The sequence below is a fragment of the Metarhizium album genome, assembly GCF_000804445.1.
Source record: "Metarhizium album ARSEF 1941 chromosome Unknown scaffold_2, whole genome shotgun sequence".
In the NCBI taxonomy this organism is placed as follows: domain Eukaryota; kingdom Fungi; phylum Ascomycota; class Sordariomycetes; order Hypocreales; family Clavicipitaceae; genus Metarhizium; species Metarhizium album.
The window spans coordinates 662,992-680,535 of record NW_024467576.1 but is presented as its reverse complement, the minus strand read 5'-3'; the positions used below and the strand labels follow the sequence as shown (position 1 = coordinate 680,535).

Below are 17,544 nucleotides of genomic sequence, written 5' to 3'. Positions count from 1 at the left end.
CCCGCCGCTCACTGCAGGCGGCGGCGGTCTATAATAAATTCTCAAAAGCAGCAACAGAAACACGGGACTCATCGCAACCCTTCCCAAAATGGCTCGCAGATGACCTCTGCGGTGTCGATGCACCGGTTGTCCACCCATGAGGAAGCAGTTTGGCCATAGGGCAGCGAGACGATCCAGTGAGATGGGGGAGGGGGGGAATGTTTTGCAGGCATGACAAATCTTTCTTTGTTCACGTATGGTGTTTTCCATCCAGACGCCGCCAGTAGCTGCGGTTGTTATCTCGAGGAATAACGCCTGTTACGAGACCACCTCGCACTCGCGGCGACCATGTTGTTCCCGAGATTCACATGAAATGGTGGAATTGACAGATCAAAGTGGAAAAAAAAGGGGGGGTGTTTTCTCGGTACTCTGTACAGTCCGAGATGGGATCAAAAAAAGCTGTCCTCAGCGAGACTCGAACTCGCGACCTTTGGATGGCCAGATCATTCATCTGATCATTAACAAGACGTTATGAGACCAACGCGCTAAACCAACTGCGCCATGAAGACTGACTCGGATCGGCGGACAGGGGCCTTATTTCGTTCTATGCAGAAAACATTCATCCAGCAAAGTTGCACTCCAGCTTCAAACATCACCACCTTCACTCAACATGTTTTGGCGGGCATGGTAGATGAGCTTTATTCCATTCAAACATACTGTTCAAATCAAGTATATTATTGATGTGCATCAACACAACGCTGCGCCTCATTATCCCGCCCCCCCTTTCTCTAGTTCGCACCAACTCCGTGTCAACGAGCTCTCTTGTCTATGCCTGCGTCCCTGGCGACATGATGAACAATAGAACAGCCAAAATGATCAAACAAGACCGCTTCGCTTCCAACAGCAGGAAAAAAAAAAAGTCACACAAACACTGCAGAGTACATGAGCATCCTCCCGCCACCCTATTTCCAGCTTCTAATTCCTCAACCAGCCGCACGGCGGATATCAAAAACAAATGCAACTGTAGTCCTACAACAAGACAAGTTGTAAACCGTGAACAAGGGAAAATCACAAACGCCGCGTTACGCCCGCAAGACTTCCTGGTGTACAAGGGTGAGCACACCGTTGGCCTCGGCGGCATTCGAGAACTGGAAACACCACTTTTTAATGTTTCCGCCTGTCGCGCCGGTCTCCGGTACCATTCCTACAACACCGTCTCCATTTTTCACCTCCTCCCATACACCACATACGATACCTCGGCTCCCCATGGATGAGAAGCAACCGCTGCCCAAGACGGCATCGAGCACAATCTTGGCTTCTTCACTGTCCTTCCTCGGCAAGGTCGTTACTGTGATGCGCTTTTCGAGGCCGTGATCCGCCCTCAGCGCTTGACGCCAGCCGGGCGGTGGCCGTCTTATCTGCAGACTGCAGTTCCCATAGTCTTCCCATTTCGTCGAGGTGACGAGCAGATGAAGTCGGATTCGGATGTTGTCCGTACCTACCCCATTCATCGCACATTGGCCGTCATTCGCAATGCTAACAGAGGGAGAGCGGGGAGGAGTACCGCCGGCTGATGATGACGACCCTGATGCATATAGGCTATGTACTCCGCTTCCAGCCCAGCTTCGTCTGTCAATCGATGATTTAGCGATATTAAACGACATGTTGCCATTCATTGTCAGGCGTTTGAGGAAACTGGACGCCGATGGCGTGGACGAGGGCGTAGTGCTGGCTCCGTCATGAGACTGCGAGGGCGCGCGGATCGAGCTCCGGTAACTGTTCTGCCTACCAAACCAGCTCCGTCGTTGGCTGCTCGTTTCGCCGTCATTTTCCGGTAACCCACGTTCCCCAAAGCCCTTGAATCTGGCTTCGTTCTCAAGCTGAATGAATTTTTGATTCTGGAGTCGAGCTTGATGTACCGACATGTATAGACCGTAGCAATCCGACGCCGCGAAACAGCGGAATCGGAAGTTCCCACCACTGTGTGACCGATAGAGCCTGGAGTGAGATTGAACGGACGAGCGAATCTCCAAGTCAACCGCGGTGCTCTGTCTTATGAGAACCAAAGGTGTCAGGTCCAAGGCGACAAGTGGAGGGCCACTGTTGCCTGTGTCAGATGCCGTACGGAAAGAATATGCTTCAATCAGACCGTTCGTGACGACAACAGAGCATGGGTCGGCCATGATGTCTTTCCACACCCCCTTCTCGGACCATCGGGAAATGCGAGCCATGTACCGTGCACCAGGCTCGTTCGAAATAACGCTGTGGCCGTACGGGCCGGCCTGAGAAGCCGAATGAGACGGCGTCAGACTACACTCAGACTCGGGCATGAGAATGACGCCTGGCTGCGGTCGGCCAACGTTCTCTTCCTTGATACTAACGCCTACTTCAGTTTCTGGAATGTCAGGACTCTCCATCTCGTCGTCAGACGACTCGACTTCAGACTCTTCTGTCGAGTATGCCTCCGAGGTTGACGACTGGTCCGACGGCAAATACTCGTGCTTCAATGGCGATGACCCGCGACGCTTAAGGCGATCGCTGCCATGTTGATCTGCTGCTGGGGGCGGCATGGCTGGTGCTGACTTGCGAACGTCTCCCCCTTCTGTCTTCGGGCTCGTGCTAAGGCTCCTGTGGATGGGTGGCGGAGGGGCTCCGTCTTCTCTACACGGCGAGGTGTTGGGCGTATGAACTTGTTTCTTGGGTTGAAGAGACCGTGGGTCCGGCCGCATGCTTTCCTTCAAAGGTCGACCTCTACCTTCAGCATATTCCGTTGCATGAGGATCATCCTTTGTTGGTGTCTTGTCCGGATCTCTCAAGGGCGGTCGCGACGATTTGCTATCCGACGAAGGAGAAGTCTGTCTTGGTGTTGAAGTGACAGGATGGTGGTTGGACACATCAGTCTCCTTGCTTATGCTTGTGGGCGTGGAAATTGAGACGTCTTTAGCAATTGGCGACCGAGGGGTCTCTTCGGGTGATGACTTGGGAGCGGCCCCAGCCGAGGGCTCTCGCCATCGGGTTGGTGTTCTTGGCTGGTTTTGAGGCCTTTCTTCGGCCTCGCGAGCTGCTAGCGGACCAAATTCTGTAGGTGGTATGGGTTGTGAGGGAAGGATATCAAGCCAATCAAGAATTTGGTTCTCATTGTCAGCTGTGAGGGTAAAGACCTCACGCCACGCCACTTCCTTGCTTGTGCCTCGGACCATGACAATGATATCAAAACTGCTACCCCCTGTTCTTGCAGAAATCATAGACATGCTAATGGGAGGGAAAAGAAGATAGGATTTACGGCCCTCTCCCTTCTCTCGTATCAGGACGTCGCCTTCATCGGTGGTATCAGCTTGGTTGTCTCTGTATATGAGCTCCACCTGACAATCCAGTCTTTGGCTGTTGGAGTGACACAAGCTGAGAGAAAACATGTCCTTGGCGTTGACCTGCCGGCTGGGTTCAACCAAGACTGCGTGGCAGACATCCAATGTTCCCAGATCTCGACATCTAGATGTTGATGTGCTGGCCGCCTCTTCATCCACAAGCCTCGCGGTCTCTTCTCTGTATCGTCGACGAGCCTTGTCTTGCAGATCCTCAAAGTCTCGGAGAAGCTCACGAGTGTCGTTGGTTCCGATAATGGAGTCAACGCATCGCATGAGCTTGACAATTTGTTTGACTCGCATCAAGGGCCGTTTCAAGAGGTGAGCGACTGCCACGCGCTCTCCATCGCTATTGACAATATCTCCCTTTTCGTTTCTTGGCAAAGCATTTAGCAACGAATCTCCATCATCCATACCATCCGCTGCCGGAGCCAAGTTGACGACTACATCATCGAAGCCGAGTCGCCAGGCCTTGATATAACTGTTGTACATGGGCACAACACCATGTGCCCAGTTAGCCATTTTGCGAATATCCGTCGTGGGAGCTTTCTTATGTGCACTTTTGAGCTTCTCCAACGCCACGCCCATGTTGACAACAGATTTGGAAATGCAGTCTGGTACCTGTCCCGAGGCCGAAGGGCCAAAGAGCTCCGTGACATTGGTGCCACTGACCACATGCGAGAGTAGTACGGGCACTACCCCGTCAACAAGTGTCTTGAGCTCGCGGAGGTACAAGTTTTCATCGTCGATGAATTCGCGCAGCAACTCCTGTGAAGCGACTTCGCACGAGGCACTTCTTCTCTTACGCAGGCTTGGTCTACAGCGGTAGCGGCTGACGGCTTTTGGGATGCTGGAGTCATCCGGTAGTGACAGCACAGACACCAAGTCGGAATGTTTTGTCAGCCTTCTCTTTAATCCCCCTGCCGGATTCACAGCAGACTTTGATGCACCACTGTCCTTTGTCAGAGTGGTTGACTGTGTCAGGGTCGACTGACTGACATCGGACGTCAAATCAGAGTCGACGGCGCTGGAACTTTCCTCTGATAGAATTGTTGATAGCTCGTGATCTCCACTAGTGGGAGGGGGAAGCCTTGGTGCAGCCAGCGTCTGCGGCGAAATGTCGGTGCCATCCAGGGATTTGGATGACGGCGGTGGCGGCATGGACTTTCGTATTTGCAGAGGTTGGGGAACGTCTTCCGTGTGCAGGAATTTCCGTTCAGTGCTTTGATAGCTCTTTGGTCGGACTGGATGAGGGCCTGATTCTCCCTGGAATGCTTCCTTGAGAGCACCAAACAGTTGGCGCCTGGCACCTTCCGCCTTCAGGGGAGAAGAGCTGCTCCTAACCGCCCGGCTTCTCTTCAGCCCCGACGATGGAGGCGTTGTAGAACCCTTCGTCGCTTCAGACACCGGAGTCTGATGCTCTTCTTCAACCATCTCCTTCCGGATATCACCATCGGCTTCGGCGCGATGGCCCGAAGCGGAGTGTTGGGAGGTCCCGGCCCCATGCGGTCCACGACCACGCGGCTTCACGGCTTTCGCTCGGTCTTCTTCCACACGTCCTCCCACACGTCCTTCTTTTGCCCCAGGTGACGGAGGTTTTGATTCGGCTCCTGATTTTGAATCTACAAACGGATCAACCGTCGTATTGAGCCATTTTTCGATGCTTGGCGGCTTATTTGAAACGATCTGTTTTGGAGGTTCGTTCATCTCATGTATGATCTTCTTGCCCTCTTGAACAACTTTCTTGAAAACCTTTGGCACGGATTTGAGGCTGGTAGTCCGGTCGACTTTGGTGCGCTTGGGACGACTTCTGGGCTGGCCGTCAATTGTCAAGTCGAGCTCACTAAAAGCAGAATGTCCAAAAGGAATGTCTCCCGGGAGATCTGCAATAGATTTGTTAGCAACACTCGAAGCCAGGTCTGAGGCTGCCTTGTACATGCTGCTGATATTGGATTGCTCTTCGCTCAAATATGAAACATCATCAATGGTCTTGGACAGCTCAGGGGAATGCGCTTTTTGCCGCCGAGATCCCCTGCCCTTGGGAGGTGTATCAAGCACAGAATCCGGGTCTTCATTGGCGTCAGATTTACTTAGTTCATCAGAGGTTCGACTCCCAGTTTGCTGCGAGAGATCGGATGAATCTTGTTTGACGTCGGGTAGACCTGATGGCGAACTTGGGCGACCGGAATCAGAAGTTGTTTTTCTCCTTGACCGCGATATAGGCTTTTCTTCTCTGCGCGTGGCCATGGCTTGGAAAGGCTCACTTATTGGTCGTATTCTGATGCCATCATCATGAACGGCAGTGGTCGCATTTGGAGACGAGATACGGATTCCATCATCATCCAACTTCCTTGGTTTCAGAGGCTTTATACGAATCCCGTCAACGTTTCGTGATTCTCGATTCTGAGCCCATTTGGCCGTAATGTCACTGACAGAATCGCCCGCCTCGCTTTTGGCTCCATCGGATCGCGCGCTCCTATGCTTTGCTTTGGGCGATCCGTGGCTTCTCGGCGATTCAGGAATTTCTATCCTGGCAGCCCATTCTTTTATTTTGTTTGATACCAATGGGTTTCCTCCAGATCGTCGAACAAAATCTTTTGGAAGCCCGGTAGGGCTTGGCGACAGCTTCTTGTTCGAGGGAGAAACCCTTCGCCTGGGAGGGCTTTTGCGGGCTCTTGGCTTCCTCCAGTGTTCGTCACTGACGACTCGCTTCTTTGGGGGAGAAGTAGATTGTATATTGTCCGTCTCGATCTTGTCGGTACTCGAACGAGCTGTTGGGCTGTTTAAAAATGCTGGCGGAGCCTTTGGTCTCGAGTCGCTTCTCCTTTTTTGCCTGAATTTGATTCGTATCCGATCGGATTCTGTGACGCTTACTTCGTCCTCCCCCTTGAATGCAACTTCTGTAGGTTCTGTTGCTGCATCACTTGGATCCCCCTCGGCCATGGATGAAGCATTGGCCTTTTGCCATTTTTGAACCCTCTCTCTTACGCCGCCTGGTTGTTGAAGTTTCCGTACGGGGCTTTGTCTCATCTCCTGACGTAACTCAGCCTTGACGGCTTCGATGCTTTGTCGACGTTTGCGATCTGCAGCTAGGCGAGCTGCAGATTGTTTCCCGCGGAGGAAATCCGTCAACAATGTGGGTTCTTTTTTGGAGTCCGACCTGGGCCGGGCTTTTGTTGCGACGGCGGGAGGCGTTGGATTAGGTTCTGCACGCGGACTTGGGTTACCATTTGTCGGCGTTTCTGCACTCGTATTGGTGTTTGCCCTGCTAGCCTTGGAAGGAGTGGAAGGAGTGGTGGGAATTTGGGACACATCGTCGTCGGGCGCTATTGATGATGGCATGGTTTAATCTGGCCGGGCGTCGTCAGCGTCAGTTTGCAGTCAATCAGAAGGCGAATGCCTTGGTCCAGGTCTGCGTGCGCAAATGGCTTCATCCCATGTCGCAAGACCGTTCAGGTCGCGACTTGATGCGTCGGTGAAGCCCAAACCGGAGCAAAGCTGCAACAACAAAACAGGAGACGCATCGAGTCGAGAAACGGACTCACCTGTACCGAGGACCATGCCTGCGGCGACAGACCGGTAGCAAAATTGGAAAAAGACAAGAAAAGGATGAAAAGAAAAATGACAACTGTACTACCGCATGTCAGCCGTGCGATTGTCCACGAGGCTCGCGATTGAAAATCGTCGTTCGTCGTCGATGCCGGTGGCTCCCTTGTTTATCGCGAGCGGAAAGTGCCCGAGCGACGTCACAACTGGGGCAGGGCAGGAGCAAGTGGCAGGCGCGACTGGCAGGTCCTGCAGCACAAAACACCACGTCGACCAGCTTGGAGATGCTTGGGCAAAAACGCCGACTTCGAGCAAGTTCCCTTTCTCGCTGCCGACCAGCTTGTGTGACACGTCTTCTCGACCGACTGTCAAACAAAGAATGATACCAGCACAAAGAACGACAGAGCTGCGACTTCCGCCCGCCTCCGCCTTGGTTTGCGATGGAGCTGGATGCCGCAGTAACCACTGGGTCCAGCTGGCTAGCGCCGCTGCCTTTCATCAACCAGACTGGTTAACTCGGACGAGCTGTACCAGACCCATCCATGTCTCTTGCACCGGCACCAATGTTTATCCACGGGCGCTACCGCATGTAAACAACATGACCCTCAGCCGATTGCATACCGACGAGGCTGACCAGAGTGCCAGACGTTCTGAATAGGATCCACCCGTCATCGTGGCCAGACCAACAAGCCAGGCAAGCTACGGATGAGATGACCTCCAAATCACTTGCAGCAACAGTGGGGCCGAGGGACCAGCTCATGTACGTGCGAACATAATAAGAAGCATTGGCTCCTGGTTTCGTATCAGGGCTTCGTAACCAGGGAAGCATTTGGCGGCCGGAAACATCACCAGCCTATCATCTCTGTGGCGTTGGCCAGCATCAACGGCTTTAATATTGGGTTGGCCCATGGCTGAGGGCGGGGACTTGCAACATACACTACTAATACAATGCATATTGCATGCCCGCCCGCATGTACGCAACTGCTTTTGAACCCGTCACGGGAGTGACCACGGCAGCATCGCCCTCGCTTGGAGTTTTTCTCCTCTGCATCTCTGAAACTCCTGGTTGAAGTGTCAAAGTCATGCGATGTCCTGCATTTGAGATTTGCACATAACGACAAGTACCACGCTGCCGGCGGCATACAAAGCCAGCAGCAGTCTTGGACCCAATGTTGGGCGTTGGAAAAGGCAATCCACGAGCAGCCGAGCTGTTGTTGGCAGCGAAGCTTTGAAATTCGTCCAAAAGCCACGTCTCAACATCGCAAACTTTGGCAATCGCGGGACTTTACGGAGGGCTTCAGCTGACTCTACAAAGACATCACGCTTGACATCCTCCATAGTCAGGCATCCCCTGCGACCAAGGTTGAAGGAGACGAGACAGCACGGATGCTTGCCACAACCGGCGTTGAACTCCCGGCACTACACCCACATATTTTGGTAATCCAGCGAAATAAACCGAATCGCAGTGTTTGATTGGCTCGTCAGTATTCTCCAAGACCACCACGTCGCGGACGAGTCTGGGATTCAACTCCAAAAACCAGCAGAGAGAATGCTCCGAGGCCGAAAATACCAGCTGCTCGAGACATGACCAACCATTCAGAAAGTTCGAAAAGCGCACGCTGTCTCACATTTTTCTGAGCGTTCCCCTATACGTACCACGAAGGAAGGCGATGAGGAAAATGCTTGCGTGCGCCGCCGCCCTCGAAAGCAGGCGGCCCCCCTCCCGACACGGCTGACGTGCGGACGCGCACATTAACCTGTGTAATAACGTTACTCCGTACGGAGTACCGAGTGGATGGAACTTGGACAAGACTTGCGCCGGCCGCGGGCGAGCGAGCTACATTTCCAGCCCTTTTGGGTCGGGGTCATGGCTGTTTTGCTGATGCAGCTGGAATGCATTCACGAGAGAGGTTGAGCTGAAGTTGCGACATGGGCGAATGGAACGCCTCGTTTGGCCATGAGAGTTGGCTCCAATATTTCTCAGCACTCGTGGCTAGACCTCCCGCAGCGCGCGGCGCCGCTCCCATGAACTTTGGCGATTGTTGTTGAGCGACCCGGACCGTCCGTCCGCTACGAGAGATTCCCATGCGCATTGTTGTATGCCACCCTCACATTTTCTCATGTCCGCCCCCGATGGCTCCCATGGCTCCCACGAACCCGCCCACACGGCCACCCACCACCTTGTGACGGGCGGAGGACGGGACCACACACACCAGAAATAGTTCGCCCCACAGCCGATATTGTGCATACCGTTTCTCTTGGCGGCGTCCGACAGAAGGCAGTTCGTTATCTGATGTGCGGCTAATAAGTGGAACAGACACTGGTCACACACTTGCGTTATCGGAAAGCTGTTCCAAGAATACCGGCGTTGGGATATTTTGCACACTACGGAGCACGCAAGTCAGTTGGCTCACACTTCCACACATGCGGGGGCGAGATGCTGGGAATAGCGTGTTTGATACGAATGTTGTTGCCTAGCTATTGGGAAACAAGGACAAGCTGAGATATAGAGCAGGATACCAGACCATGCGAGAAGGCACAGAGAGCCTCGAGGAAACGCCGACAACACCACCGATCAGAGCTGCTACATCAGGCCAGAATTACCTGCCATGCCCCCTCTATGCTCTCCGGCAAATGCAAGCATCATCACCAACAGTCAGCCCAACCAGCGCCGCCAATGCAATAATAGTCTGAAACAAGAAGGACTGAAGAACAGCCAACAGCGCCGTCATCCGTGTAATCACTCACAAACAAAAAGAGAAGCAGTGTGTGTGTTGAATGTATCGAGCAATTCACTCCCGTGCAGGGAGCAGGAAGCGAACCTTTTTCTTGGGCTTTGCGTGATTACTCTGGGCCGAAGTGGGAGTCGCAGTCGACATGTCCATGATCAAGTCCTCCTCGGTTTCCTCTTCAATAGACCACACATCCGGGCTAGGTTCACGCCAGAGCCTTCGTGCCCGAGGAGGCAGTCTGCTTCCGGCCGAGAAGCTCCGGGTGAGAGCCTGGCGAGGTCTGCCGCGCGTTGGTGAAGATGGAGCTGGGAAAGATGCCGTAGGGGACAAAAAGCCGCTGGGGCGCCCAAGTGGCGGGCTCTTGGAGCGGAGCTTGAAGCTGTCCACGGATATGCTCCTGAATGGGGTCAGGAATGAAGAGCTAGGAGGCGAGAAGCGGATATAATCCTCGTCGTCGCCCTCGTCGTCTGTAGTCACGACATCGGAGTCAAGGTCAGGCGAGACGCTTTTTGCCCGGAGCTTGGAGAGCCCATCGAGCGTCGAGGGGCTCACGGAGCGGACAATTTCTGGTGGATTGTTGGAGTCCTCGATGCCGGCGTCAAAGAGCATATCGTCGGCGCCAAAGTCGTCCATGTCTTCGTTGTCATCCGCAGAAGGGGTGAGGAAGTAGGTCAGTGGGTTCTCGTCAATATCTTCGAGGAGAGGACGAGGCTCGCTCTTCTTGGGTGGCGAGAGAGCGAGGCGCACCTGGGTAGGTGGCCAAGAGTCTCGGCGAGACCAAATATCTGAAGAGGCCATGGCGATATATGTAATGTTTTTTTCTTCCCTTTGAAACCTCTGTGGAATACTCGAGGGCAAGTCCGGCAGAGATACTGTGTGTCTTTCAGAGACGAGGAGGGGAAAAGAGGGGAAAAGAAGCGACTGCAAGAATTGAAATCAGCTTCAAATTTTGAGAGTCCAGCCGGCCAAGCCGGCGACGATGATTCTCAGCAAGTCGGAATGAGTCCAAACTGAGAAAGCTACCTTGTGTAGAGAAGCCTGACGAGGAAAAAGAAAAAGGAGCATCCGGAAAAGACGTGGACGGGGAGAGCCGAACATATATAGACATTCCGAGATGCCTTGCAGGCCTCACAGGCCTCACCTTGAGTGTATGCACACTAGGCAAACGAGAGGGCAGGAAAAGAGGCCAAAGGAAAGACACAAGCCCCCCCTTCTCGGAGGTCTCTTTCAGCTAGAATTGGCGCATTGTGTAGGACTCCCACGCACACCATTTGGTGGCTAGGCGATGGTAGTTCCGACTAGTCCAGTCACATCTCGACGAGAGTGTGGACACAGATATGGCCTTGTGAGGCGAAGCCGGGGTGGTCAGGACTCAGGACTCGGCAGCAGACAGACAAGTGTGGGTGAATCACTTGGCGCACGTGAAGCGGGCGAATGGGAGAGCAGCACCGTCGTCTTCCCGCTGCACGGGACGGGGACGACTTGGGCGGAGGCTACTGATGGACATGACTGCGTTCCAGCTCGGTCGGGTGGGCGAGCAGAGCACATCATGAGCGTTGATTCTGAGGCCGGCGGGGTCGCAACGGGGCCACGGCCCACGGGTAGGTCGCATTTCTGGTGGAGGAGAGCCCGCGTCTGGTGGCTGCGATGACGAGGCCGTGATGAAGAGCAGACGGAGGAGGCTCTGTCTGTCTGTCTGTCTGTCTGTCTGTCTGTCTGTCTGTCTGCCTGCCTGGCGGATGCTGGATGCGGGAAGCGGGATGCTGGCATGTTGGAGCAGGATGCAATGACGATGCAGGATGCACTGGTGCAGGGTGCAGGATGCAGGTCCGGCCGATGCATGTGCGCGCGGGCTGATTGATGATGGATGAGCAGGCGAATGACAGACGCCTGCCGGCCAGGCAGCCAGCCATGCACGGCTTTCAGTTGCCTCGTATCGACATCGACATGGACATGTGGTCATTTCCAACACCAAGCGTGGTGTCTGTCGAGATCGAGTCAAGACTCCAGACTCGGCCCGCCCCCCTCCCGACCAGCCACGCCGCGCATCGCGTCGTCGACGCTTCTTTTTTCCGATTAATACGGAGTACACCGCCACCAGCCAGCCTGCGCCAGACACCCACGCGCCACACTCACTCACACCACTAGCCGCAAAGCGCCCCATTGGCCCCGGCCATCTGACTGCCCCCGGTGGCCACATGTGCGCACAAGCGGCTTTTTCTCCCAGCCTGCATGACCAAGTGCCGGGCCGGCCGCCCTTGCAGGATGCGAAATCCGCCGCGCCAGCAAAAAATCACAAGCCAAAGAGGTCGAAAAAAAAGAAAAACCATGATCGGGATGCCGGGCACGGAAACAACCAGTCGGCTTTTGTTGCGGCCGTTGACATTGATCTCATCTGCACGTCGCACCGTCGCACATGGCAGGTCGGTATGTAAGTCGACCTGGATCCTGCGAGTTTGCCCGCAACTACATAGTACTACTAGTAGTCCGGTCTAATAATAGTTGCAACGTGTGGCAGAGGCCTATCGGGACCACATCACGCAGCCGCAGCCGTCAGTTGGAGACGACGGCTCTCTTGTCGATGCGCTTCTGTCGCGAGCCCACCTGGTCGTCTAGACACTTAACGATTGTATCCGTCGCCTGTCGCTGTCGCCTTTTGCACACAATGACTCGCCCGGGCACCGCACGACTTCTCCAGGGTATCGCCCTCGGACGGTGCAATGCCCGCTGCGACGGGTCCATCCCGGCGTCGGAGCATCTTCCGTGCTCATCGGACAGGAAAGCAGGCCGGCAGGAGCAAAAGACCATGTTGAGGTTTGAGAATGACAAAAGCCCCATGTTCTCCCCCGCCACCATCCCGACGTCGAATACAACACTGCGCCTTGGCCGTCGTCACAGCCCGTTTGCGTCAAGGATCACGCCGCGACAATGGGCGCAACGCTGCTCAAGAGAGTCCATGAGGAAGGAGAGTGCATGAACCTGTCTCGGGGGACGCGTGAGCCCCTGCTGTCGTATAGTCGTATTCCTTCTTCGCGAGGTGCCTCGAGAGTGCTCCCATGACGAGGGAGGACCTCGCGTGCTAAATGCGCTTGGGGGGCGGACATGTTGTCACGCTTTTCCCAGGGGCTGTGCAATGACGACGCTGAGTTTGCGCCGGTGAGCTTCTGTTTACTTCTTTTTATTTTTCGCTTTTTTTTTAAAAAAAGAAAAGCAAAAAAAAAAAAAAAAGCTCGCTCATGTCCGCGCATGTTTCGTCGAAATCCCCGTCAGTATATATTCACTCATACGAGACCACTCACAAACACTTACTTGACTTATACGCGGGGCTGAATAACCATCCACGCAACGACAAGCATATCGCAGGGTCTTGTTCGCCAACCGCTCCGATGGCCTTGATTTCTCGCTTTCCATCACCCGCCTGCGATAGTTACCCATGCTCTCGACTCTGATTGAAATGGACCATCCGCGCGCGTCGGTGGATAATCCAAGCCAGTCGATGCGAATGCCGCCGGCAACCATGGCTTGATGGACGTGCTGCCAACATTTGGCGAGCTATGTCTGCTCTCCCTCTGGCGGCCTTTTATCGCCCGCTATTGGTGCTCAGGCCAACTGCCAGCAGTTCTCGGCCGACTTCACGCCCGCACCGTCAGGGCAAAGCTGCCCGAGGACTTGTACTTGGAGTCCGTGATGGATAATTCATCCAACCTGGGCCCATTTTTGGGTCTCTGCACAGCCGCTCTTGGCCCGTCCCAATAGGCGTCAACATGTTGCCGGGGAGAACCTCTGTGGAGTCTGGACTGGCATGTGGTGTCTGGTGTGGTGTCGGATTAAGACGGATCAAGGACCGAACCATCCCGTGCGTCATAAATATAGTCCGGTGCCCGGCCGCCGTTTCCCACACGTTTCCCAATGTTCCCTGTGCCCCACGTGATCAAGCGACCCGAGCCGAATCCGCCTACCCGACACCTGATTGATACTCGAAACCGGCGACCGCTCCTCGCTCAGGTCCATGTGGACAACCGGCACTTTTGGCTGCACGACGACGTGAAGCTCGCTCATCCAGCCAATTCCAGTTCGGCATCGTGTCGTGTCTCCTCGTCTGTCTGTTGGTATCCTGGCGCAGTATCCACCTTCTCTCTGGCGAAGAGGCATTACCTCGTCGCCCATCATCTGCGTCGTCGCGACACGAGGCCTGGGACATGATTGAGCCTCAACAACACCCGCCACGCATGCGGCCGCAAAACCAACAGGCCATCTTCCCCGGCTCGTCTCTCAACATGAACATCCATACCAAGCATGCGACCATGCCCGTCAGGCTCGTCAGCTTCAATATTCGGTATGCCGCCAAGCGGGATGAGCGTTCGCTGGGTGAGCAGCCATGGGACGTGCGGTGTCCCAAAGTGTGCGCTCAGATACGCTTCGTCACTGCAGGCCACGAGGGCCCATTCATCTGTCTGCAAGAGAGCTTGTATTCCCAGCTGAAAGACATCCAGACTGAACTCGGTGAGCCCTGGGCGCACATTGGTCGTGGGCGGGGAGCGGGAGAAACCGATGGGGAGTTCTCACCCATCTTCTACCGCTCCGATGCTTGGGCCTGCGAGCATAGTGAGACGCGATGGCTCAGCGAGACTCCCGAGAAGCCCTCCCGGGGCTGGGACGCGGCGCTCAACAGAATCGTCACGGTTGGACTCTTCTCCCATAGGGCAAACGGCACAAAGGTTGTCGTCATGAGCACTCACTTTGACCATGTCGGTGCTGAGGCTCGTAAGAATAGCGCCAAGCTTCTCATCAAGTTTGCCAACGAATGGGGTCGCGGAAAAGGCGAACCGCCATCCGTCCTTCTCATCGGTGGCGATTTCAACAGCCAGCCCGATGATGAAGCATACAAGACGATAACAGCGCCAGGGTCCGGCATGTCAGACATCTCCGATCTCGTTCCCGAGCGCAAGCATTACGGAAACCACCTCACGTATACGGGCTTTGGGGAACCAAACGAATCCCCCCAGCGTATTGACTTCCTGTTTGTTCAAGAGCCTCGCACTGCTGAAGTAGAGACGTTTGGCGTGCTGGCAAACAGCTTTGACGATCAGATCCGGTTCTCGGATCATCGGCCTGTTGTTAGTGACTTGCAGATTCGAGTCTAGGGCCGCCTATGCAAAGACCGTTAGCCGTGCATAAGAACTCCCGGACACGGCGGCCTTTGTTGCGATCTGTTCCATCTATTGCCAAGGCGGCTGTTGGCATTGATTCTCAGCACGACGCACATTCTACGACGCCGGATTTGGATGGCAGAAAAAGGATTCCCTCGTCGAGGTGCTAGCCAGTCCTGTTTTTCTGTCCGACATGGACAACACGGACCAAGAGTAGGGTTTGGAGCGATGCGAACCTGCACAGCAACCTGCCCGTTAAAGTCAGTCTGTCCGCCGACGTCATCCTGGCCATAACTCCAAGATGCCTTGGACACGCACACGCATCTGGGCAGCCCAGACCAGTGAACGCCCCCGTTTCTTGTGGTCGCAGCCTACTGTGTTTGCATAAGCACCAGGGTGTAGTCCGTGATCCTGCACAGTGCACACCATCCCTCAACTCCACTCCTTTGTGCCCGTGCATGTTCATTCGAGATGCAGACGTGCAGAAACAAAAATGTCAAAGAAGCGGTGTACGTGCGCCGGACGACAGCTTTGGATGTTCATGGCCTGGCGAGCAGGATATCTATTCTTCAGTCCGGGTGGCAAGGTGCTGCTAGCACAGGCCCACGCAAAACTACTTAAGTAGACAACTGTGAGATAGCTACTCGCCGAGACTTGCGTAAATAGACTCGTTTCAGTCTTACTTTGGTTTATAATGATACAGCAGGACATTACATGCTGCTGAGCAACCGCTCGTGGGTACCCGGATCCCTAGCGTATCGTGTCGCCACCCACGCCTGCGTGGCCATCAGCTTGCTGCTACTGGATGGGCCTCGGCAACTCTGAACAGAGAACGATGTGATTGAAATCGTACCAAGATTCGGTTTCGAATTTGTGGGTGCCAACGGACCCACGGGACATGTTGCTTGCGCTTGAAAGACATACGCGTGTGTGTAGTATACGCGTCAAAGCCCTAGGGGAAAGTCCAGATGTAAAAGACTTGGACAACTGCCATGTCCTAGTTTCCCTGACGCGGGCAGTCATTCGTCCTCGCAAACACGACCTTGGCCGTCTCGCGCAATCCTACCTCGACATATTCCCTTGCCCACATGGCCCAGGACGTCGTCCTGGTAGCGGGTGGAATGAAACCGTCAGGAGCTGCCACGTCCGTCCTTGTGCCGGGCAGCACAAATGGTCAACGCAAAATTCTGCGTATACAAGCCGGGCTGGCAAAACGAACGAATATGTTTCATCCAATGAAGGACCCTCAACTGACCGAATTTGACAATGCTGCAGGAGTTGGGACGACAGACAGCACGACGTGTTGTTGGCGCGCTGTCCTCATGTGCAACGCAGCCACATGCAATGATTGCTTTGCCATCAGTCTATGGAGGCGACCGAGTACCAGAAGAGACTGTTGACGAGGGCTCGTAAATGCGCCTTTGCAGGTGAGGCAAGACATGGCAAAAACTTACTGTTGAGCCATGCAAAGTCATTAAGCTAGAATCAAGTGCTTCGCCAAATAGATGGCCATGACTGGAATAATCCTGGGATAAATCGTCTCACTCTCCCAGAGTAAAACGCTTTGTCCTTACATAATTCATGTCGACAAACTGGGGTTATGCCAAATTTGAGCTTCGGGCTGCACCTGGGTACATGTAGCACCAGTGCATACGGAGTATGTAGCGCTCAGCGAGCAGTGTATCGGGGGCTAAATGCTCATAGAATTGTCGGCGGTGACTCTCTTTTCGACTATGCCAGAGAGTCACCCTCCGTGATGTTGCCACAGGTGGAGTGACGTTCATGATGTCTCTTCGGCTGGCAGCAGCGGCCAACGTTGTAAATGCCTTGGCAATATTTCTTCCGTACACTTTTGGGCTCGGTGAGACCACAAAGGGGGTTTTACTCCTTTCCATTTGTTCAAGGTTTGCCATGACGTACCTACGATACTTTCTAAAACAGCACTCGGGTGACTCATCCTGCATTTGGCCAGGGACGGTAAGAGACGACGATTCTAGGTCATCAACTGGGTCGGCCGCCCAACTGCCGCTCCGAGTGGAAGCCGCAGTCCTGGATAAAGTGGTAACGGGAGTACTGTAGCATGCGCAATGAAAATGAAAACGTGACGCCGGTGCCGCAATGTGAGCAGGCAAGACTGTTGACTCTAAGACTGGCCGCCAAGTTGTTTCCAGGATAATAGTCAAGGAGCTCTGACTCAGAGAAGCACGGACAGTATTGGGAGGGAGAGAAGCTTGCATGACCACGTAGTCAACGACTGGGCGTCGACCGATGACGATAGTAACGTATTGTTGGCTTTCTCTCCCTCCCTCTCTTTCTTTCTTTCTTTCTTTTTTTTTTACCCGGGAAAAAAAGAAAAAGGAGGGTTCGGCTGCGTACCCGTTCCCAATCAAAGGTTAGGAAGTGATGACCCTTCCTTTCTGACGCGGCTGCTTGCAGATATAGAGTGTCAGTAGTATAATCTTCCAGAGATCTCATAGCTTGACCTCGCAAGACTTGCGTTCTAACACAGCAAAGCGAATGCTCCAAGAGGTTGCAGTTGAAGTAATAGTTACCCAATTCGCCACCCGGGCAGCGGTGGGGATACATACAGTTGGGCAGCAAAATAGACCAAGAGCAAGCAAGCTACCCCAAAAGAAAGCACAGTCAAGGCAGAGGCAGAAACTCAATGTCAATGTAGGGAATGGTGAGGGAAATGGTCAATGTGGCAACACGGTTGCAGACGACCGATGTGCCGTGTCTCTAACGGGCTGCTCGTACGTCGGAAGAGCTTACTTG

General features: G+C 54.2%; 3 protein-coding genes across 3 annotated transcripts; 1 reads left to right on the top strand and 2 right to left on the bottom strand.

Annotated features, from left to right (window-relative positions):
* Positions 1-1,061: 1,061 nt before the first annotated feature.
* MAM_01328 (uncharacterized protein) lies at positions 1,062-6,683 on the bottom strand (the record flags this gene model as incomplete). Its single annotated transcript, XM_040820127.1, has 1 exon — positions 1,062-6,683. The coding sequence occupies one exon, from the start codon at positions 6,681-6,683 to the stop codon at positions 1,062-1,064; it is 5,622 nt and encodes a 1,873-aa protein (XP_040681615.1).
* Positions 6,684-9,679: 2,996 nt separating this feature from the next.
* On the bottom strand, positions 9,680-10,417 carry MAM_01327 (uncharacterized protein; the record flags this gene model as incomplete). Its single annotated transcript, XM_040820126.1, has 1 exon — positions 9,680-10,417. One exon carries the CDS (start codon positions 10,415-10,417, stop codon positions 9,680-9,682), a length of 738 nt encoding a protein of 245 aa, XP_040681614.1.
* A 3,479-nt stretch (positions 10,418-13,896) lies between these two features.
* Positions 13,897-14,763, top strand: MAM_01326 (Endonuclease/Exonuclease/phosphatase family protein; the record flags this gene model as incomplete). The annotated part of the gene is made up of 1 exon (XM_040820125.1): positions 13,897-14,763. The coding sequence occupies one exon, from the start codon at positions 13,897-13,899 to the stop codon at positions 14,761-14,763; it is 867 nt and encodes a 288-aa protein (XP_040681613.1).
* Positions 14,764-17,544: the final 2,781 nt, after the last annotated feature.